At 36.3% G+C, this 23346-nt stretch overlaps 3 protein-coding genes across 3 annotated transcripts; all 3 read right to left on the reverse strand.

Moving 5' to 3' along the window:
- Positions 1 to 4710: 4710 nt before the first annotated feature.
- On the reverse strand, positions 4711 to 8209 carry LOC144439733 (protein mono-ADP-ribosyltransferase PARP14-like). Its single transcript, XM_078128970.1, has 5 exons — positions 8065 to 8209; positions 7366 to 7572; positions 6675 to 6835; positions 5976 to 6053; positions 4711 to 5184 (listed from the first exon to the last, which is right to left on the reverse strand). Exons 1-5 carry the CDS (start codon positions 8207 to 8209, stop codon positions 4711 to 4713), a joined length of 1065 nt encoding a protein of 354 aa, XP_077985096.1.
- Positions 8210 to 8595: 386 nt separating this feature from the next.
- Positions 8596 to 19452, reverse strand: LOC144439735 (protein mono-ADP-ribosyltransferase PARP14-like). The gene is made up of 16 exons (XM_078128971.1): positions 18945 to 19452; positions 18154 to 18341; positions 17369 to 17605; positions 16801 to 17022; positions 16219 to 16303; positions 15480 to 15574; positions 15019 to 15255; positions 14659 to 14880; positions 14244 to 14295; positions 13633 to 13739; positions 12625 to 12861; positions 11663 to 11884; positions 11001 to 11247; positions 10347 to 10502; positions 9102 to 9170; positions 8596 to 8603 (listed from the first exon to the last, which is right to left on the reverse strand). The coding sequence occupies exons 1-16, from the start codon at positions 19450 to 19452 to the stop codon at positions 8596 to 8598; spliced, it is 2892 nt and encodes a 963-aa protein (XP_077985097.1).
- A 68-nt stretch (positions 19453 to 19520) lies between these two features.
- Positions 19521 to 21508, reverse strand: LOC144439736 (protein mono-ADP-ribosyltransferase PARP14-like). The gene is made up of 4 exons (XM_078128972.1): positions 21346 to 21508; positions 20762 to 20995; positions 19624 to 20525; positions 19521 to 19526 (listed from the first exon to the last, which is right to left on the reverse strand). Exons 1-4 carry the CDS (start codon positions 21506 to 21508, stop codon positions 19521 to 19523), a joined length of 1305 nt encoding a protein of 434 aa, XP_077985098.1.
- Positions 21509 to 23346: the final 1838 nt, after the last annotated feature.

The raw sequence follows: 23346 nt of genomic DNA on the forward strand, positions 1-23346 counted from the left end.
TACTAATTGGGTATTACAAATATCCGATTATTACAATGTAAATTGTATAACTCATGGTTGAATAGGTATGACAAGAAATGCGTAAATATTTACTCAGAAGTCTGCATGATTACGGAATCGCAAGGAACCTAACAGAGCAACATATCAAGGACATCACACACACACACACACACAAACATAATATTTATTCTTTTTTTTGTAAGCTTATATTGTTTTGTTTTTTATTTTAGACAGATAATTGTCGTTTTGAACGACTCGTAAATTTGCATTTACCTTATTAGATAACTTTACTCAAAACGTCAGTCTGGACTATATTATCTACAAGTTTTGCACACTTATATTCACAGACTACAGTAGTATAATATACATTGCTTCCTTCCGTCCTAAACCAACGACCGTAGGGTTGTCGTCTCATGATCGTGACCAGAACCGAATCAACAGACTATGCATCGTGTCTTGGCCTGATTGGATAAGCGCAGTCATCTGACCATCGCATAGCAATGAAGATAACCCCACAGACTCATGGGATATACGATATAATCACAATTCTTACTCAATTGTATGGCATTTCAGTCTTTGCTGTCTTTTCAGCCTCCCGACAAATTCATCACAAACCCATCCAACAGGGCAATGCAACAAACATCTTCGCCACGATTTACCGACCTACATAAAACAAAGGCACACACAGGGGACACCCAATAATCCGAGCATTACGAAACTAAGAACAATCCGATTGATACTAGAAGTTGTAAAGGGACAGTTTTTTACCACAAACAAAGCGTAGAAAAAATAACCCCACATGTATCCACTAAAGACGTTGAGCTTCCCAGACTCCTGATATCTGACAAATTTGTCCCAGAAAGCCCCAACACTCGTTCGAAAAACCACTCCAACTTACCCACACACTACATTCAGCGAAAATGTTCTAGCGACTCCCTAAGCAAACCGGTTTGTTCCTATATTGAACAATGAATCGCACTGCTAATCACGAAAATGTCGTAAAAATTACCAAGCTTGAATGAAGGTATTTAATAAGACAGAAATAAATCGGTCCATTATCACTTAGTTAAGTGACCCTGCGAGACTTAAAATGAATAAGTCAATATTAATTGTCTCTCCTCTCTGAAAATTCAATGTAATTATTTTTATACCCAGTATCGAAGGCGCAACATTTTGGGATACAAAATCATCACTATGGCGTCATTTCCCAGAATTCTTTTCATCCAAACGTATGTAGCGACAGTAATGGAAATATCCTGATTATAAAAGTTGTACCCATCTAATTAAAAATGAGCGTGAAGACAATGAAAAAACACATGACATGGATGGGTTATCATACTTTATTATTTTTGGTTATTGATAATTATTCTTCAAGATTAATGTGTTCATCTAGATGAGGATTTAATATCTATTTTTGACTTTTAATTTATAAAACACGTTTATCATGGCTTCCTACGTGAGAGATTAATGACAAACAACATAGACTAAATTTTTGTTTCTAACTCAATACAATGCAAAAAGCTATTAAGTGTGTACAATTTTAATGTTTGATATTGTATGTACAATAACAAAGATTTTACATGTTTATTAATATTTTGCAATTTATTGAGTTACAAAAAAGATATTTGCATATTTTGTTTCACATTAATTTTTCAAGTAGGAAGCCATGATCAAATTGTTTTATAAATTAAAAATCTAAAACAAATACCAATCCTAATCCATATGATCACTTTTAAATTTCCTGGTTAAATGCTTTCCCAAGCTGGTGTTAAACTTATCTCCATGAATAGTTATATATATATATAACTGATAAATACAGATGCTCTAATATACATCATTTCACTACAAAATCCATTTCCATGTAACTGTTGCTCTTTGATTTTACTGCATTACAATTATAAACTGTACATAACTTATATACTGACGAATCTTACTAATGAACACAGAGTAATGCTTGCAAAATTGACAGAAAAAGCTGACATATATAACTATTTGTAAATGACACTGGGAAAGATGTATATGGTATTGGATAGTCTTTGTCTTTTAGATGTACTACATATTCATACACAATTGGTTCAAAATGTGTAAATGAACATTAACAACTTGATAACAGTTATTTGTGCAAATTACTATTAAACATGCTTCACAGGTATATTGAATATTGATCCTATAGTTCAATAATTGTTAATTAGAAGAAATTTATGAGACAAACTATTTTCCGCTATTAAAGGGGAATGCTACTCCAGGAAATGAAGTAATTTGCATAAATCATCGGTTTTGCAATGTCATTTCGTGATGTTCTAACACCTACAATTACTTGTGATTTAAGAGAAACATCAAGTTGATTTTGTGTCTTTTTATTATTTTTGCACGTACAGTATAGGCACTAGTACTGATGAATCGTGAAATTTCAGTCATGATATTCCAACCATGATGCAATAGCCCATAGAAAAGGCACTCTATAAAGGTACAATGTCAACTTGATGCTTTTCTGAAATAGCAAGTAATTGTAGATGATATAAAATCATGTAAGGACTTTCTAGAACTCATATGTTATGAACGTGTCTTTATATCTTTGAGTGGCGGTTACTTAATTTTGTATTGGAAGCCATGTCATAACATTGATAGTGCCCTCCCATTGATTGGAAAAAAAATTAATAAAACACAACACATTCTCATTTCCTACCCTCCGACCCACTCATCGACACACACACACACACACACACATACACTATGACCTCAAATTCAACTTTGTCTTGGTAGAAAGTTTATGTATTGAGAAGGGATTGAGTAATAATACAGGTATAATAGCGTCCTATGTTTTCAGATTGACGAGCCCGTTGCTTAGTGGCACGCCACTGTTTATTCGTAGTATATACGTTATTGCTTAATATGTATCTCCTTGTTTATGAAGCCATACTTGACTAATAAATGTTTACTTAAGTATCCTGCTAATATGTATTTCAATACCCCTCCATATAGGTCACAGCCATAAATTCTACCAAACAAGAATTATATACCAGCAATATGACGGGGAAAACAAATACTAGATAGTTAAATGCCATTCCTGGAACACCATGTGTATGCTATGATGTTGCTCTTACTAAAATAACCTCTGTCACCAATAGGTTCATTATTTTAAACCATTAAAGTTACAGTTTGAATTGGATGAGATAATCAGGGTATGCCATAGCATCATTAAATACAACGAACATACAAGGCTTGGATACATCATCCACAACACTATGATAGCAATCAGTTGGATCCTGAGGGTTCTTCGAGGGTGGTACAACCATCCCCTGTTTTCCTAACGTGTATTCTCCTGTTAACACCTTGGCGAGGTATATGTACTTGTTGCCTTTGCTGTCAGGTTGTGAGTATGTCGTTTGTGCTGAATATGAAAATTCGACCGCAAAATAAGTACCATTTCCATAATATGCAGCTAAAATGAGAGAATAGAAGGCATATGAGAATTAAAAAGTTTTGTTTAATAAGCGTTTTTTGACAAATTCAAAAATTGCAAATTTTGCGATCAGCATTTTAAGCTACATGATTGGAACCGTTGACATCAATTGTCAGATGTTACATAACTATACCTTGGGAATTACCACTTGCTTATGAAAATTGAGTACATTCGTGCTTACGAAGTAATGACTCGGTCGCATATACATGTAGCTATGGTGCAGGTGAAAAAACCTAGAATTGCCAAGACGCTAAATGTGTTTTATATGTGTGTATTTTGTACTGTGTTTTTTAAATAAAAAATACCTCCTTAGAAGTCTAATACAAGCATGTGAGTGTTCCCATTGACCCATTCAATTTGACTTGTTTGTATTACATATTTCTTATTTACAAGTATTTGTAGTTATCACGTGACTGGTTAGAAATTAACACCATTAATGTCATGTCACATCGTTATTTCGCCTTACCATTTGTACCCGCAAAGCTTCTGTTGAAACCAGAGGTGTTGATTTTCTTAACTGAATCTTCTTTTGTACCATGGAATAGTTGTCTTTCGTTGTTCGTCTTCTTGTTCTTGATGTCCATATTTTGTTTTTCCACGCTGTACTGACGATACAGTTTTTGGTTCTGGATGCGTTCAATCTAGACAAATGTGATAGAAATTGATATTAATCATTGCAATGATCAACTATCGATCGCAACAAATGTCTAATGTTGTCTATACTTTGAAAGGAATGTGAAATGTATGTCACAATCAAACGCACAATGTTTGCTTGCTTCCATGCATGCACACATGCATGCATGCTACATACATACATACATACATACATACATACATACATACACACACACACACACACACATACATACATACATACATACATACACACACACACATACATACATACATACACACACACACACACACATACATACATACATACATACATACATACATACATACATACATACATACATACATACATACATACATACATACATACTTTGACAATGGTGCTTGGATTAGATGATTCTGTTATACGTTTCTCTATTGACTTAAACTCCTCAGATTTAGGGTTAAGTGGAACACATCTAACGGGTTCATCTTCAGCCATATGGTCCCAGTACCCGGGAAGAAGAATCCCTCCTACGTGAAAGGAATATCAAAAAGGATGTGACAACTATTACCATTTGACAGACAGATATACACTAAATATATGAATGCGAAGGTTATTGATTATCACGTGGCTATGAATGAAACACTCGGCAAAATCGAAACAACAATTTATTCCCAGATGAACAAATGCCTTCAATAGACAGAATTATGCACAAAGGTTTTTTACCTTCTTTTAATTCTCTCCTCACTGCAACAACTGAACTTTGGTTGTGTAAATCAGTCTCTGTTCTTGCTTTGAAATCAATCCTAAACTTTCTCCTGTTTATTTCAATGACAACGAAAGCTTGTTTGGCTTTGTATGCTATTTCTATCTGGCCAGTAATGAGCTCATCATATTCTTCAAATTGGCCATGGCCCAATGTTTTATCTTCGAATCTCCATTTCACATTTTGTGCTGCGGTTCTTCTCTTTTCTTCTTCATGGATTTTCGTCGCTATTTTGTCAAGGAGCCTGTTTGCCTCGTCTTTGACTTTCATCACATCCGTTGCAAGTCCACGAATTGTTATCTCGGACTTTGGTCCTGTAGAGTTGAATTTCACTTCAACCTAGTGATGACAGTAGGTATCAATAATCGTTAATTATTACCTACCACATATGCTGGCATAAAACATGTTTGGTCCAGTACAAATGACCCTTTCTTAAGACATAGACGCAACTGTTAAACCTACTCATTCACATTCTGACGTATCGCTGTCATTCGTTTTTTATTGCGAAGGTAACGAAATAAAGGGATGTATATAACTAAACTACAGTATAGACAGTTGTGCCAGGGTTGTTTGAAACCGGTCCATGCATGTCAGTGGTATACATGAACAATTTGAATATTTTGGGTCATGTATTTCAAGGGACAACACGGATGTAGACATTTAAACGAGGTCATCCTCTTAAGATTCCAGATTTGATAATGCTATGAACACAAAAGTCGAAAATCAAAGAGAAGTGATTATGCATACTATATTGTTTGCAACAAATATGGTCTATATCGCGAAGTTCAATCAGAGTTTAATGCATATGCATACTAAACTAGAGACATTTATGCCATGTTTGGTTGAAACCCGTTCTCGCATTTTACAGATACAGCTGGACACAGACGACGTAGTGCAAGGGCAGCGGTGGCAGTGTAATACAATAACTGATTGCAATGTGGGTATATCTAAAACATATCTGATGAATTGATTGAATTAAGTTCAGGCTTACTTCATTTCATTCATTTCACATGTATTACAATATTAGACATCCATGTCAAAATTAACAAAAAACTATGGAAATATTAACAATCCCTACTATGCTACCATGCGTCCAAAATATAGAATAATTGAATCGGATGTATACGTACCGAGAGAGTCTTTGCAAATGTTATTATTTCTTTGAAGTCTTTGTCACGCAACTTACTGATTAGTGGTTTCGATATGGTCTAGAATAGAAAAGAAGGGGACGTTACATTTCTAAACTCAGTTCTAAACTTTAAACAATATTGTCAAATTTGAATGCCATTCATCTCATCACGTGTTACGTTGATTCCTAATGAAGTACAATTTGTTATTATAATGTGTGTAGAGATGAGACACCCAGCCATAATCATGTCAATCAATTAATTTCATTTCTTATATAGAAGACCATAAACATTATTAACTGGTGACTGTATATTATGTAAGAACATGTTCCTTGATGAACTGTATTGTACAGAAATACCGAAATGAATAATGAATAAATTAACATTCAACATTGATAAGTACTTTCACGCCCGAATCATTACATATATGAAAGCTAACCTTTTTAGATTCATAGTTTACCAAACATCTCCAGCAACTTTGGATCATTCTGTCAGATCCAGTTAGTCACTGAAGAAGGACAAGTGATTTATTCGAAACATGTCGGTTTCTCAATCAAAAGTGGAATTCGAAGAAGAGAACTTGGGTACGAAGTTTAGTGCTTTCATAATGAACCTACGTAGTGAGCAATAAATGAACATTCATGTCCAACATAGAGCAAAAAGTTAGCTTAAACCATAACAATAGATAAGAAATCAAATTACCGATGTATTGATTTCGTCATCCATCAATTGCTCTATGCGATTTATCGCTTTACCAATAGTTACTTGTCCTTCTGCAATAATATTTAGGCTTAAAGTATCGTAAGCCATTGTCGGACTCAATGAAGGTTTCTTTGGTCCACCACCGAACAACTTACTAGCACCTGCAATATGGAAATTCCAGTCTGTCTGTTAACTTGAAAGGATATTATTGTCATATATAGTTTACTCTCACATAGCAAATTAGGTACTTTTAGTGTCGTTACAGCTGAAAACTTCTATTCTTCGGTAGTTGTGTTCATCTGTTTCAGTAATAGTGAATACTTTTAGCTAGATGGAATGACCTGGAAGCGCAAAGGTATACTAAGACCAAAACAATACAAGAATTGTTTTTGTCAGAATATTTTGTCTAAAGTGGTGCGATGACGCGAATCCTTTAATTATTATTGTTCTCAGTAAACCTGTCACTCAACCTACTGTTTAATTACAGTTACTGTTCGTTTTATGTTCTACTTTAGAGTAAGTGTGTATGTGGGGCAGATGTCATTTGCTTGTTCCTGATTAGTTCTGCAGTTGTCTTCACTGAAATAAGGGACACTGGGAGGGTTATTTTTGGGTTTCCTCCGGACCTGCAGACTGCATGGTTTTTAATGATGAATGCGCTGACCAGATATCTTTCGGCCTAACCACTCACCTTTTAATTTCCTGACGAAACCCTTCGAATCTTGGAGTTGTTTCCCAACAACATCTTTCATTGTTTGTCGAAAGATAGTCACTATGTTAGGTTGGATGATAATCACTCTGACCAGACGCAGTGATTGTGGATGACAAACAGTAACAAATTTCCCAATCCTTTTAACAATCCTGTAAGATGCGTCTTTTGGATTTATCTTAAGTTCACCTTTGCACAAAGAAACAAGTTGTCAGTGGTTAACGATGTGTATGTAACATTTGTGTAACATAGGCGGAATTAAGTTCCGGCCAAAAATATGTAAAATCACCTGACATTTTAGAGAATCGTGACATTCAGCGAATAGTATGGCGAATAAAAGACTGGAAGGTTCAAACACGTTGAGTTACTATAGTTAACTTTCACATTTTCATTCTACATGTATAGCATGCGATACATACAGTTAAACTAAATTTGACCGATGAAGTCAAACAAAATGAATGGTTCGTAAACTGTAGCTTCATTGTCCCGGAACACTAGTTAGACACAATGTATGTGCAAAGCGCAGGTAGCATTTTTTTCCGTTGCCCCATATAATAACCGTGTACTTAGTTATCGTGCAACGATTATATGTGACAATTTGTCGTTCCTAAAACTGCAGCTGCATAGGTGCAGTGCATGGAGATTTTTGACGACAGTATTACTATTTGTTCAACTTCTTACCTGTTCCTAACAATGGCATGGATATCGACTTTAACTTCGCTTTTTCTGCTTTCATTAGTAGTTTTAAGAGAGTACTGTCAAAGTGTTTAGGATCCATCACAACATGTAGAATATTACTGCATTTGAGGTTTCCAGCTTTGGTCATTACCACACTGCCATACTTTAACTGCCCTTCTTTCATCACTGCAAACATACGTTTAGGGGCACTATTAACTACTATTTAAAACAACCATATATCTAGTATTTTACAATAAGGCGTATTACGTATAAGACATGTCTTGGATGTCGTGTAGTGATGCCCGTGATAGGTATCAGTGCCTTTTATAAAACAGATATATTAGACCAGGTTGCTTTGAAGTAAGGTTAAAACTAATAAACCTATGCTAGTTTTATCACACCCATCAGTCGGTAAACACAGTAATAACATGTTCTTGTACCAGGACAATGGGTTATTACGTACGAGTAACATTTCGTCTGTTAAGGTCGACATGTTTTCTCGAACTGCCCGTTTGCTGGCTTTATCAGTTTGTTTTAGTTTTCTACAGTATTTAATACACATTTATATTTGAAACTAAACAAATACGTAGATATTTATATATTATTTGAAGATTAACATTATAATTAGCTGGCGAACATTACAGTGACAGTTCCAGAACGCACTATTTCACCGTCCACCTTGCTTTTAAAAGCTTCTTTTAGCTATATCGGTAGCACATGTACCCCATGCAACTACACGAAAAGTCCAACTTGCCCATCTTTGCCCAACTTTTACCCTACCTGTGACCCACCAAACCACCATCTCTGTCCAGGGTTAGTACGGGACGTAGTACCACTTTTGACTGTCTACAGCACTCAGGTGAGGAATCAGCGGGGTAAATAAGTCAAAGGTGGAACTTCGTCTCATACTCACCACATTTACACCATCCTCTGCTCAAGATTTCACCCGGTGGAAAGACATAATCAAATAACTTTTTCGTTTAGTGGGCTAGTACAGCAATACATAAAAACAAGCCTATAGTCTAGATTAATATACATACCCACATGGTGGCATTCTGATAAGATGGAAAGTCCTCCAGCATTTAGTATTGCTGCTTGTACAGCGCCACCTATTAATAAAACAAATGACGATTCAGAAGTATATTTACTTTCAAAAGATACCACTATTTGCCTTATTGCTAAATACACCATGAGGTTTTCGTGGGTTTCTAATATTTCATTATGCCGTGGCAATTCTTATGATCACATAAATATCCCAGCTTACATCATCGACCATAGACAGAACTGCAGATTGATCTTGGGTTTTCGGTGTTTCGTTACATGTGGGCGCATGCCATATTGAGTTAATACCTAACACGTTAAAAACAAAATTGTGACACTCGTCTGCAGACGACATATATAGCATTTGTCTTGTAACCGAACCCGTCTACGAAAGCAGTGCAGTTTACAGTTTCCCACTAGAGTTTACATACTAAAATCTTCATACTTCAACACGACCACACAACATACTGGTCCATATACATGGAGCTAAGATGAGTGAATGGTTAGCATGACCGGCTTGGAATCTACAGGTCGCAGGTTCGAGCCCTGTCGCTGCCTGCTGTTTGTTTCTGAGTGGCTAACATCCTTGGGCAAGATTTGAACCACGAATCTGCCTCAGTCAATCCAGCTGTATAATTGGGGACCTGGTAGGATGTAGGTTGCAATGTGAAGGCTTTAATCCTATGCGCTGAAATGGCTGCAATGGATTGTATGCTCCCCGGGTAGTTGAGGAAGACTAAAGGGCCGTTGTGCCGTTCTGATCCGAGCCAGGGTTAATAATTGTAAAGCGCTTTGAGCACGGCGTGGGAAAGCGCTATAAAGAACCCAACATTATTATTATTATTATTATTAAATCGACGGGGCTCCCAAACCGGTAAAGTGATCAATCACGGGTCAAATTTGGGTATATATTTCCTGCTCAAAAACTAATTACAACATATAACACGTTCGAGATGATGTTGTTATTCCGGACTCATCCATAAATAAGAAATAACCCACTTGTACTGTAGTAAGCTGTCCATATATACATACAAGAGGCTCCTAATGTCTCAATACTTGTGTGTATCTTGAATTTTGAACTTAAAAAGTCGAGTGACACATAAATTAGGGCCGAGGTATTACTCAACCCTGCACCAATGGTACGATCAAATACTTTGTATATGGTGGGCGAGGGGATCCCCCAATTACGCTCAAATACAAATTACGAAGATAGAATTTCATGTTTAAATTTATATAATGAATACCTTTGTCGAGCTCCAGGCCTTCGTTACTACTGTTTACAATTGCATCTGTTGTTTCGTCAGTAATATCACCTTGACGTACTTGTAAACAAATACTACCAATCATTATCTGTCCTTTATCGTCTTGTAAATCAGTGTAAATCGATGGCTTGGTTTTACCTAATTAGGTAAAAAATTAAAACATTACCACTAGCAATGATGTACAATCGATTGTCCTCGACCTATTCCATTTGAAATCCAATATCAAAACAATGGCGATGGTTTGGATTCCCATTCTCTCACGTATACACCTGATGATCCGTTTGGTGAAACGGACTGTAGTTTAAATCCATAATGTAATAACATACTCATCTTCTTTCATTTTTATGATTGTATTAGTCTCCATGTCGATTGAGCACTCTACTTGGCGAAAGAAGAATGAAATTATGCACACACACACACACACACACACACACACACACACACACACACACACACACATATATATATATATATATATATATATATATATATATATATATATATATATATACTTGTGTAAAAAAAAAAAGTTGCAAGGTCGGCAGTGAGAAAACTAGGTGGGGACGGGTAACCAGAATCAAATATTTTTGTTTTCTAGGCCCAAGAAATATGTTAGAATAATTGTATATGGCTCACCATCACTCCGCTTCTTTCCTTTACTGGGGCCACTCCGAGTAATGTGAGTTCTCCCGGGAATTGGTGGAGGAGGTCTACTACTTGCCGCCGGTAATGTTAAAGATGACTGTGCTAATGGCGTTGGTAGAAATGGAGTTCTGGTTGTCAAGATACCAGGGAGAGTTCGATGCGGAGATGATCTTATGCCACGATGTCTTGCAGCAGATCTAGAGTGACCAGACAACTTTTGCAGCTCATCTTCAAATGCCTATAAGAAAATAGTGTCACTCTATCAACTTTTAGGTAACAAGACAAGATATCTATTGTTTTACATATTTGCATGTATATGTGATAGAAATTCTGTAATTATTCATATTCGAGAATGATGGTGTGTACAGATGCTATGCGCTCATATCGTCTTGTAAATCTTACAAGTTAGTATTTTACGTACTAGTAACTGACTCTAAATTATGCATATAGACTATATATGTACATCTTCATTATGTCTGTGGACATCCAAGTGCGTGAATCTCCTTTTGTAAATAGTCAAAAGAAATCGATTGTATTAAGTAGATTTCAGTCAGTAAATGAAAAGTCATACTACTCCTGTATTTAATGTATCTTAATGTATAAAGTTTTAAATCAAATTCTACTAGGTTAAAATACAAGTGTGTTCTACTGACCTGGCAAGCTTGCAGGTTTTGATCATAGACTACAATGTGAATCTCAGAGACGGTACTATTAGGCTTTCTATAGCTAAACTTCTCTATTTCATCATACATAATCTGGGCTGTAATGTTGGTTGGATACTTCAGACCACCAGTTCCCATGGCAGGAAATGATATCGACGTCATCTTGGCTTTGTCAGCTGCATCTAAACACTTCTTTATTACACCTTGTAGAAGCTGTATAGTTGTAAATAAATTAATATTAATGATAATATAAAAAACTGCGTGGTTCCGATTACGCTCTTTTTTTAAAATGGGTGAGGTAGTATTTTATTTTTATTTTTTTTACATTCTGTTTTCCGTTGTTTTCTATATGGTGTATGTATAATTGGTTTCTTAAAATCAGGTATACAGCCATTACAAATTGGAAGAACAGTTTTATGCTGTCTTGCTAAGTAAGAGAGGTCTTAAAATGCACCATTTCCTGCGAAACAAATTTTGACAATTTCGCGATTTTATTTTCATTTTTTTCTCTCGAATATGTAAAATCGGTTTAGGGTCGGCAGCGAAAAACCAGATGGAGTTGGGTAACCGGAATAAAACAATGTGTTAGGCCTTAAAATAGAAAAAAAGATGCGGGTGAGCACGTCGTTTATTTGTACCTATTTGTGTAATCAATTGAATACTTTGTAGTAAGTGTAGTGTTTATACATATCGTCCATAGGACATTAAAGTCTTGAATTTGGAATCTTTAACAACAACAGTTTATATTTGGAAAGGACAACAATTTCTAAATAATGAATTAGTTTACTAAAGCTTTGATAATTTCACCTTGTAGTAATCTGTAGCTTTCCATGCATACCATACCAATAAAATCTCCATCACTAGAATTATCATGCCGACAATATTTACATATAACTCGTTAACGAATTCTCTATTAACTCCACAACTGAAAAGAATCAACGACTCTTACATACCGGCTTACATTTGGCACCACCATCCCAGTGTGTCCCCAAGACGCACACGTGGTATATTCTGCTACATTTCAAATGACCGCCTCGAGTTTGTACCATGTCACCCTCATTAACATTAGCTAGCTTATTTCGTTTGATTTCCTGCTGCAGCTGTTTTCCTCCAGTTTTTAAAATAGCCTGTGATATTACACCGGTGGTCAAGTCGCATGATGTATGAATCGTGTTGACAATTACATCCGTCTTCAAAAAGAAGAAAACAGAGTCAGAATATCATGATTCGACAGTACCAAAAATCGTCCGCTACTAGCACTTAGAATCCTTGCAGCAATGGGAACAGTTTAGGACTTTGTAACTTACTCTCTAAGGTAAAGTGTTCGCAGATTTGGAACTTATTGTCTGATCAATGCAATTTATAGTGTTAGGACATTTGTATTTTCCTGACAGTGCAATTCGTAGAGCTAGCAGATTTGTATCTTGCTGGCCAATGTAATTTATAGTGCTAGCAGATCTGTAACTTACTGGTTGCCAATGTAATTTATAGTGTTAGCAGATCTGTAACTTACTGGCCAATGTAATTTATAGTGTTAGCAGATCTGTAACTTACTGGTTGCCAATGTAATTTATAGTGTTAGCAGATCTGTAACTTACTGGCCAATGTAATTTATAGTGTTAGCAGATCTGTAACTTACTGGCCAATGTAATGTATAGTGCTAGCAGATCTGTAACTTACTGGCCAATGTAATTGATAGTGCTAGCAGATCTGTGTATTATTGGCCAATGTAATTTATAGTGCTAGCAGATTTGTAACTTACTGGCCAATGCAATTTATAGTGTTAGCAGTTTCAATGATCAGCATCACGTTTAGCATAAAACATTTAATACCTCGAATTAAATACCAATATATAGATCATAACAGAGAGAGAGTATGACATCATTGGCAACTGAGCGAATTATTAGAAAATCAGTATGCATAGCTACCAAACTTATATTAGAAAGTCACACTTTGTTTACCATTTCTTTCACAATGTTTCCTTTCACTAGCTTTATAGTCATTCCTTCCCTTGTAATGTGTGTATCTCCAGAAGTAAAGGTTGACACAGGGCCAACCGTTGGCAATACTATAATGAAGAATGGTCAGAAAGGTTAAGAAATCGGGCAGATATACCTTGTTGCTCCATTGTCTTAAATGCGCTACCACATTTACTTTCATCACGGAAATGTGATAATAAGAATAATTGTGTGATAAAATGAAGAGGTCTTAGTATATTAATCTGTGGCATCCTCTAACACAAGTATCAATCTAGCCACTGACATCAACTCTCTCTCTCTCTCCCCCCCCCCTCTCTCTCTCTCTCTCTCTCTCTCTCTCTCTCTCTCTCTCTCTCTCTCTCTCTCTCTCTCTCTCTCTCTCTCTCTCTCTCTCTCTCTCTCTCTCTCTCTCTCTCTCTCTCTCTCTCTCTCTCTCTGATATACACTATAGCTAGGACCTCTCATAGAAACAATCTGTCTCAATATTATTCTGTATTAACGTTGTGTCTAACTCGGGAGGTGACAGCATTGCGGAATGCTTAACACAATTTTATCTTGAATTAGTATAACCCATCATGAAACAGATTACAAACCTGGTATCCCTGCCAATGTTCTTTTAAACTTCATCATCTCGTATTCAAACGCCTGTAAGACAGAAGGGCGTACAAAACCATATCAACACGATTTGATAAAATAGGAATGAGAACTAAAATAGCATATATTGTTTTAAGACTTGTTAAGAAAACATATATCGCAGTCGGAAGTAGTGAGGTTGCAATATAAATTTTAGCGATGGGTTTAATTCAGATGTTAATCAAATTATATTGATATTGGCGTTGACAATTAAAATAACACTCCGGGTTCCAGGTAGATCTATATCGAACTGAACGGTGCAAATTGGAAGGTTCTGACACGACTATTTGTTGTAAAGGTGATTGTTACGACTGTTGTTCTGTTCATTTGTGCATAGCAGTATGTCAATACTATCATATAATTGCCTACACTTACACTACAAGTAATTTGATCCTTATCGTAAACAACGACTCTCATCTCATTCAGAGAACTTCTTGGGTTCTTACTGCTGAATGTAATTGCTTCCTCATACATAATCTTGGCTACGACATCTCTTGGATAGTTCAGTCCACCAGTACCAAGGGCAGGTATTGCAATGGACGTCATGCCAGACTTGCTTGCTTTACTCAGGCACGTTTGAATGACCTTGCGCAGAAGCTGTAATAGCAATTATTTTATGATATGTAAGAAAAAATGTCGGTTTTAGGTTATTAGTATATTTTTTTTTTGTTAAACTATAGAATAGCAGTAGACGTGTACAATGGGACATGGAAGGAGGTATAAACAATAACTTACCGGTTTGACCTTGGCACCTCCGTCCCAGGATGAACCAAGAATACACAGGTGAAATACATATGTACAACGTAAGTTTCCTCCACCAGTAACTATTACATCACCCTCGTTTACGGTCGGCAGTTTCTTTTGATAGATTTCTACTTGGAGAGATTTACCAGCAGCGCGATATATGGCATTCGATACCACACCATTGGTTAAATCACAATCAGTTGTAGTCGTGTTAACGATTACGTCAACCTAATATATACCACACATATGAAAAAAAGGAATAAGTAGTTCTTTAGTTCAAAATTTTCAAATTAAAAAGCTTATGAGGATGAAATTGAAACGTCATAGAAAAGGTTGACGAATGTACGTGTATCAGCAGAGTACACTACAACTTTGTGAGCATACAGTAACAAGACCCATCTTCACTAACGAATAGTAATATTTGCGTTAAAACCATAAGGAAACCATCATACCTTCTGTGCGGCTATGTCTCCCTTTTCCACTTTGACTAACATTCCTTCAGGGGTTTGAAATGATGGTGGTGTCTGTGAAGATGTACTTGTCGATCCTATAGATAATGGTTTATTTGTAAAATGTCATGATATAAACAAAGAAAAACAAAAACCAGCAAATTTCTAGAGTGATAAAGACATGCAAACAACATATGGCACAGGCAGTGTTCCAACCTCAATCGCCATCACTGCAACCACGTGTACAGGGGATCCATAGAGAAATGTAGAGAGAAAAATCATAGAGAGTATTGGGACAAAGAAAAAGTGAGACAGAGAAGGCTAGATACATATATCGAGACAGGCAGAGAAGGAATGGATGGTGGACAGACAGACAGACAGACAGACAGACAGACAGACAGACAGACAGACAGACAGACAGACATACATACATACATACATACATATACACACAGACAAACATACATTCATACATACATACATACATACATACATACAGACAGACAGACAGACAGACAGACAGACATACATACATACACACATACATACATACATACATACATACATACATACATACACACATACACACATGCATGCATGCAGAGAATGGGAGTTAGGATGTGAACGTAAAGTAAATATATGATACAGAATACGAAAGGATGGGGTAAAAGAGAAGTAGGACAGGACGGGAAAGGTAAAAGTTGACAACGGGACAAATTTGATAACTTGGGTTCAGACTAACCGAGTGTGTCATCAAAGGACATGTCGTGAGGTCCGTATGATATCAACGCTGAACTATGTAATGCTTTCATCTCGTCTTCAAATGCCTGTGCAAAATTAAATTGTAAAAATCATTTATCAAGAAAATACAGATCTAGATATAGATTCTGACTCTACAAAAAGATGAATAAAAGTGAAGCATTATAAATATATATATATATATATATATATATATATATATATATATATATATATATATATATATAGTTTTTGTAGTACTGGAACTCTTTCTTGGTTGTAAGACGAAGTTTCACGCATTGTGCTATCAGGCATTGTCCGATGATCGCACAATGCGTGAGTTACAACCAAGAAAGACTTCCAGTACTACCAAAACAATTGCGCTATGCCACTGCGGTATAGAGCACTGTCTTAGCAGATTGATACTCACCGAGTTATATATATATATATATATATATATATATATATATATATATATATATATATATATATATATATATATATATATATATATATATATATATATATATAACCACCCATTCTTTAATATGTAGAAGTTTGTATATAATTTCACATCTTAACCTACCCTGCACGTTGGGATATCACGGTCATACACCACAATTCTTATCTCAGTTAGAGATGTTGTAGGATTATCAGCACTAAATTGAGAAACTGTTTCATACATAATCCTGGCTGTTATATCTTTAGGAAACCCAAGACCACCAGTGCCAATTGCAGGAATGGCTATTGAGGAATGACTGTAGAGATGCGCCATTTCCAGACACTTTGTAACAACTCCTCGGAGAAACTAAAAGAACAATGATGTATATTATATTGGTGCAATTTGTATGGATTTGGTATAGCTGTACATTGTCATTTCAACTTCATGATCTAACCTCTTTATAATGCCAGGGTGGCAGATCGCCACTTCCCGATGTTTCAATTCATTGGAAAACCAAAAGGACATACCTATCCATGCATTTGTGGTTTCAAGATAAAAGATACAAGTTGTAAATAGATGAAAGATTTAATCATAATCATACGAACAATGTTTAGACTTATAGTTTCAAAAATTACTTTAAACACCGCAATAAATAGATATGCCAAAATCACTGTCAAATTTGCCGGTTAGAGGTAAAGGACTAAGGTCTTACCGGTTCTGCTGTCGCACCACCATCCCAAGGAGTACCTAGAACACAAATATGGTAAACGCTTTTACAGGCTAGACTGCCACCATCGGTGACAATTAGATCACCCTCGTTCACTTTTCCCGCCTTTGTTTTGTTGATACTGTCCTGGAGTCGTTTACCGGCAACTTTCAAAACAGCCTGTGATATCACGCCAACATTAAGATCACATGACGTTTGGATCGTATTCACTATCACATCGACCTGAAAATATAATAGTAGTAGTGAACTTCAATTTTATGCACGGTATAAATGGCTGAATAGATGAACACTGATAACAAAGAAGTAAAAAGTACAAACAATTTAGATTTGTTAGACAATTTCGTGATACTACATATTAAATGAAGATAAACTAGTCCAAGGATTTTGCTCAATTTGTTTTAGTTTAATGTTATTTGTCTCCGCATTTGTACTTTTTTTAGCGTCATGTGCGTTTTTATCGTTTGATGTTTTACATTAATTTTATCCCTCCCTTTCACATTTCAATTGCATTTTCTTTCCAAAGGTTTATTAAGTTATTATTTTTTTTCTAATCTATAGTTTTCAATTTCATTCACCTCTTTTTATATGTGCACCTGGAAAGCAAATTTCCCAATGCATTTATATGCAAATGGAATAAAGTTATGCTGCAGTGATCATTTCAGATCTCCGTTAAAATGCTACATTGTTCGGACACAAAACTCATATCAGATATCATTTATATCTTGGCCCATATCCGTAACTAGTGCTGTCTTGAATATTTTCATACTCACAACTTGTGCAGCTATGCTCCCTTTCGTTAACTTTATAAAAAGCCCTTCGGGTGTTACAAATTCTGTACAAGAAGAAGAAGATGACGATAAAGGAGATCCTTTGTCAGAAGTGGCTGGCTCACTGATCTCGAATTCGTCCTCATATTCTTTATCTGTGTCATTATCTTCCTCAGAGTCATCTAAGTCATCTAGATAAAAGAGTCCAATGTCAACACAATTCGATTTATTACTAGCTGGTGGATCTCCAAGCTCAGATGTGCACGGAAGAAAAAAACATCAAAAATCAAACATTAAACATTAAAATAGCAAGGTGATGACAAGATGAAATGAACATGCTGCTCTTTTTGTAGACAATAACACTCGTCTTTAATAGTGGCACTTAAATGCGTTGGTACGAGGATACGTCCCACGAACGAGGATTACATGTGCTTAGCGGCCATTGTACTCGCCTTCACTTATTTTGTGACACAAATTGCTTACCATCCACCCACCCAGCAAATTAAAAAGGAACCTTCATGTTTCAGACTCTATACATTGCCTCATGTTTGTATTAATTAATGTGTTGTATGGCAGAAATTTGACCACCTTTGCATTTTGTAAATTATAAATAAACAATTAACCTTTGCCCCCTTGGCTGGTGTTAATTATTAATATTAGTTTGTATTGGCAGGCATTTAAGCCTGGTATAGTCTACTGTATATGAATACAGATTTGTTTATGAAATGTAAAGAAAAGGTTGAAGTAAGCGATTGCATATAAATTATTATATACATGTATATTAACATTCTTACCATCAGGTTCTATTGTCTGAGTCTGGAAGGGAGGCAATTTAACATCAGTCTCTTCCGTATTTGATGCTTCGGATGGATCGTTTACTTCGATTATACATTTAAATTCCCTCTCCACATACTTCAGATGCGACTCGCCCTTTACCTGAGTAAACAACCTAGGCATTCCCGGTTTGTCGATGATATATTTTCGGATACAAATATCATCTCTCAACCCTTTTAGTGTCGGTAAAACATTTTTGATGTCTTCCTCCGTACCCTCTAGTAAAATTTCACCATTGTTTCCTACTTTCCGAATTGTTAATTGAATTGGCTGCAATTCCCCCACTTGGAACTCTTGTAGCAAGTCAACCTTGAACTCTGTTATGTACTTAATCTTTCCTCTCTCCATGGTAACAGATTCCTTAATGACAGTGTGCCTTTTTATATAATCTTCTAATTGCCCTTTGATAATAGGTAAGGCGCGTTTAAAACTTGTTATTCTGACTGACATGACAGCATCTTTTGTCATATCAATTTTCGTCAAACCATCTTCTTGAAAGGAGGTGATCAAAGACTTCCAATCCTCCTGTCGGATTACTACGGCTGATTGGGGTGATATTTTGATTATATCATCAGTGATGCAGGTTTTTAGGACATCCACAGCTTTCTCCGTCTCAGCTTTAGTCTCTGCAGAACATACCACTTCGTCTTCTTCAAAAGAAATTGCAGCATTTATGTTCACTTGTTTCAAGATTTTGTAAAGTTCATCAGAAACGTGTGGAGTCTTCATGAACTCATATAAGACCAGTGGCGGTTTGAACTTCAATACAGTGCACTTGTCCATCGCTTCGTACATCAAACATTTCGCTTCAGTGATGTCATTGCGTTGACCGTGAAAAGTGACTGTGCAGTTTTTCTCTTCTATTTTAACATCGACTTCGGGAACCTTTTCTCCTACTTCCGTACTGAACTTGCTCATGATGAGTTGTTTTACTTTCACATGTTCAAGTTTTACAGCTTCTGTCAACCGTTTTCTCTGTTTGTCGACTTCTTTCTCTATATCAGAGACAAGGTCACTAACATTGACCATCACAACACTTACATCATCAACTTTACCAATAATCGCGATGGAGCTGGTGTCGTCATCCATCCCGACCTTCACGTTCCTGGTACTTATGTCTTCCATCTTACTTTTGACCAATTGCCATATTCCCTCATTTACCGGCATCTTCTCACTGGAGAATTGTTTGAAGTAATCTAAGATTGTTTTCTGAACATCCTTGGTCCATTCTTTGACAAGTCCGTATACGTCTGGTGTATTTTTTGTCAATGTAGACTTAACTTCTACTTTATCATTCAAGTTGTCATCTTTGATAACTAGTTCACCATGGACATGGCTGATTTCTTCAGATAGGTCATCTAAATATGGCTGTTCACTTCTGATGTACGTAAACAAATCAGGATCTACTGGTACAGTCATTGGACCAGGAATTTCGAGCAGTTCTCTTTGGGTGAAAACTTGTCGAATACACTGATGGTAGGGCAGGACTTCAAGTGAAACATTCCTTAGTGTGTGTTTGTTGTGCAATACGGAGTTGACGACTACAAACGTAAAGAACAGAAATCATATCATATAGCTAGTAATTGTCTCATGTTTATAACGCCTGCTCTGTATGTATGTATGTATGTATGTATGTATGTATGTATGTATGTATGTATGTATGGATGGATGGATGGATGGATGTACATGTAAACTACAATTAGCAAAGGTGTATGAACGTGCTCTTAATATCAGTGCGTTGCTTAATGGAATCATTGTATGATCAAAATTAATATACCTTTGTGATCTTTGAAGAAGACCAATGCCATACTTCTTTCCTTATCAATATTCACTTCATACACGTCACCACCCCCACTTCTTCTACTCTCAAAGTACATCTCCAACGTCTGTAGTTCTATGTTTGGACTGAGATGTTTCACCACCACGCAGTTTGACACCTCCACTAGTTTTGCCACAAGTTTCTCTCCTTTAAATTGTCGACTTGCGATCCGTTTGGCAATGTCATCAAAATCTACAAGAAGTGTAAACAACATATGTGTTATTTTGTCGCATAACATAAGGTATCACATATATACTTTTAAAAAAGACCTCAACCACTTCCGGTGCTTGCTTCTATGAATAACGATTTTCTGTCATGCAAAGAGATTTATTTTGTGTACCATTAATTAGTAATCATGAATTACTTGACCATCCTGGACAGGTCTTGTGATCTGACAAGTTTATGGTTATTGTACATTCGTCTTGATTGTGATCTATGACTAGCTAAAAACATCCTAAGCAATGATCGTTATCTGTGTTGGTAATAGAATCTGTTGTAAAATGACAATGTTACATATTAAATCCATATAATTCATTTCTTGCCTTTTATTTCTTTTGGATATCTTACGAGGACTGGACCAGGTGTTTCCCCAAAGAAGAGCTCGGGTACGTCATTTATACGTGTGCGTGATTCTAAATAAAGCTCAAGATCCTCTTTCTCATAACTATCAGGCAAACCTTCCAGTAGAAAACTCCTCTTGTCCATTGGAAGAACAACAGCTTTATTTACTTTAAGTTTATGACCTCCTAGGGTATGTTGTTTTGTTAACACTGCTTGGGCATCTGTAGAATTGAAAAATTACATTGATGTCATTAAAACATTTGGTTTAGTGTGTGAAGTTACTTTATCATATAGTCGAGTACACTTTTTAACCGAAGTAAAAATATGAACGACGAAAAATAAAATTAAAAAAGTATGAAGTTATAGCGTACCACAGTACCATGATCTAATTTGATTTAATTCATTTACCTTTTGGGTCACAGAAAGTGATAATTACTTTGTTTCCATCTTTTATGTCAAAGTTCTTTATTTCACCTCCTCCGGAACTCCTTTTACTTTCAAAATACAACTGTAATGTGTCCTTGTGAATTGTATCTCCGAATCCTGTAACTTCTATGATAGCCGAATTCTCATCAACAGCATCTGTTTATAGAAGCACATATATATCTTTATCATTTTCACCCCAATTATTAGAATTAGACATGCTGTGAAAATCATGTGCACCTCTTAAGTTTAAATATTAGTGAGAAATGTATTGATCATGAAGACTTCATAACGAAATAGTTTGATACTTTTGTTCATAAGTATGGGTAGTACATGTCGGCTTGTAAACCTATAAGAATGGAATTGTCTTGATGTCTTACCTGTTTCATCACTTCGTGGCTTTTTAACAGTTTTTCGCCTTTCATCTATTTGTGAATGTGTAGCTGGTTTAACTGAAGGTTGCACTCCATCTTGTGGCACACGATTGTGTGGCGTATTAAGATGTTGATTGCCATACACATCCGGAGTTGGATGTTGAAAGAGACTCCTGGCGGCATTGTCGTCGATTCGTTGAACACTCACATCAGGCGGGTAATGTTGTTGCACCACTCCACGATAGGGATGAACTCCTGGTGCCAGGCCTGTCCCATAATCTTGTTGATAGTTTTGCCTTTGATTATAGTGTTGATAATATCCCTGGTGATAACCTATATCCATGGGCTGGTTTCCTTCATAAGGACCAATGTTGTATTTTGGGGTTTCCATGCTTGGATAGCTTGATAACTGTACACTCTCAGGACCTGGTGTTTTGCGGTGTCCCTCCTCCTGTGGATGTGAACGCTGTACATGTACATGTTGCTGTTGTGGATGTTGTTGCGGATTCGTCTTGTCTGCTTTCGAATCTAATATTGCAGAATGAGAATGAGTCCCAGAGCAAATTGGATTTCTGGTCTCTCCTTGTAATAGTTTCTGTTGTGGTCCTGTTTCCATATATTGTTGTTGTTTAGATGGTACCTGTGGTAAGATATTTGTTGGTCTGGCGTCTTTGGTGGTTTTTTCTGTCATTTTTGTTGGACTAGCCTGTGTCATTCCTTTGATAGGATAGGATTGTTTTGACTGCTTTTGATGTTTCTGTCGTGGTTTTGGTATTGGCTGTCCTGTTTTAGCTGGACTTTGAGTGCTTGGTTGTTCTTCAAAATGTTGTTGCTGCTGTTTTTGATCGAATGGTCTTCGATTCTTCATCACCTCTGAAATTTCTGTTCCTTTTTCCTTCTGGGAAGGAACAATGTCAGGACTGTGAAGTGGTGACTGATCTATCTCTCCAGGTGTATGTGATTCTGTAACTTGTTCTCTCTGTTCGTGTGGTTTCATCGATGACAAAGTACTATCTTTATTGTTATCGTGCTGTGGATGGAATAGTTGAATGGGTTTGTCGTCATTTGATATACCCTTACCATGATGGTAGTCGTGTTTCTCCTGCTTGTTATGTTCAGTATCTCGTCCCTGGCAGTCTACTTGTTTATCATTACACACCTCATCTGATTCTCTTTTGTCTTCTT

Source organism: Glandiceps talaboti, chromosome 9 (assembly GCF_964340395.1).
Source record: "Glandiceps talaboti chromosome 9, keGlaTala1.1, whole genome shotgun sequence".
Lineage (NCBI taxonomy): Eukaryota > Metazoa > Hemichordata > Enteropneusta > Spengelidae > Glandiceps > Glandiceps talaboti.

What these genes read in the sequence shown, in the direction of transcription:
- LOC144439733 (XM_078128970.1), bottom strand. Translation starts at nt 8,209, where the DNA reads ATGACCAAAGCTGGAAACCTCAAATGCAGTAATATTCTACATGTTGTG. An exon ending in ATGACGAAATCAATACATCG is followed by an intron (nt 6,054 to 6,674) that starts GTAATTTGATTT and finishes TTTCTATTCTAG; the next exon opens with ACCATATCGAAACCACTAAT. An exon ending in CATTTGCAAAGACTCTCTCG is followed by an intron (nt 5,185 to 5,975) that starts GTACGTATACAT and finishes TGTCATCACTAG; the next exon opens with GTTGAAGTGAAATTCAACTC.
- LOC144439735 (XM_078128971.1), bottom strand. Translation starts at nt 19,452, where the DNA reads ATGACAAAAGATGCTGTCATGTCAGTCAGAATAACAAGTTTTAAACGC. An exon ending in AACATTGGCAGGGATACCAG is followed by an intron (nt 13,740 to 14,243) that starts GTTTGTAATCTG and finishes TCTTCATTATAG; the next exon opens with TATTGCCAACGGTTGGCCCT. An exon ending in AGGCCTGGAGCTCGACAAAG is followed by an intron (nt 9,171 to 10,346) that starts GTATTCATTATA and finishes TTTTATTAATAG; the next exon opens with GTGGCGCTGTACAAGCAGCA.
- LOC144439736 (XM_078128972.1), bottom strand. Translation starts at nt 21,508, where the DNA reads ATGGACAAGAGGAGTTTTCTACTGGAAGGTTTGCCTGATAGTTATGAG. An exon ending in ATATCCAAAAGAAATAAAAG is followed by an intron (nt 20,996 to 21,345) that starts GCAAGAAATGAA and finishes CACTTCTTGTAG; the next exon opens with ATTTTGATGACATTGCCAAA. An exon ending in CTTCTTCAAAGATCACAAAG is followed by an intron (nt 20,526 to 20,761) that starts GTATATTAATTT and finishes TTACGTTTGTAG; the next exon opens with TCGTCAACTCCGTATTGCAC.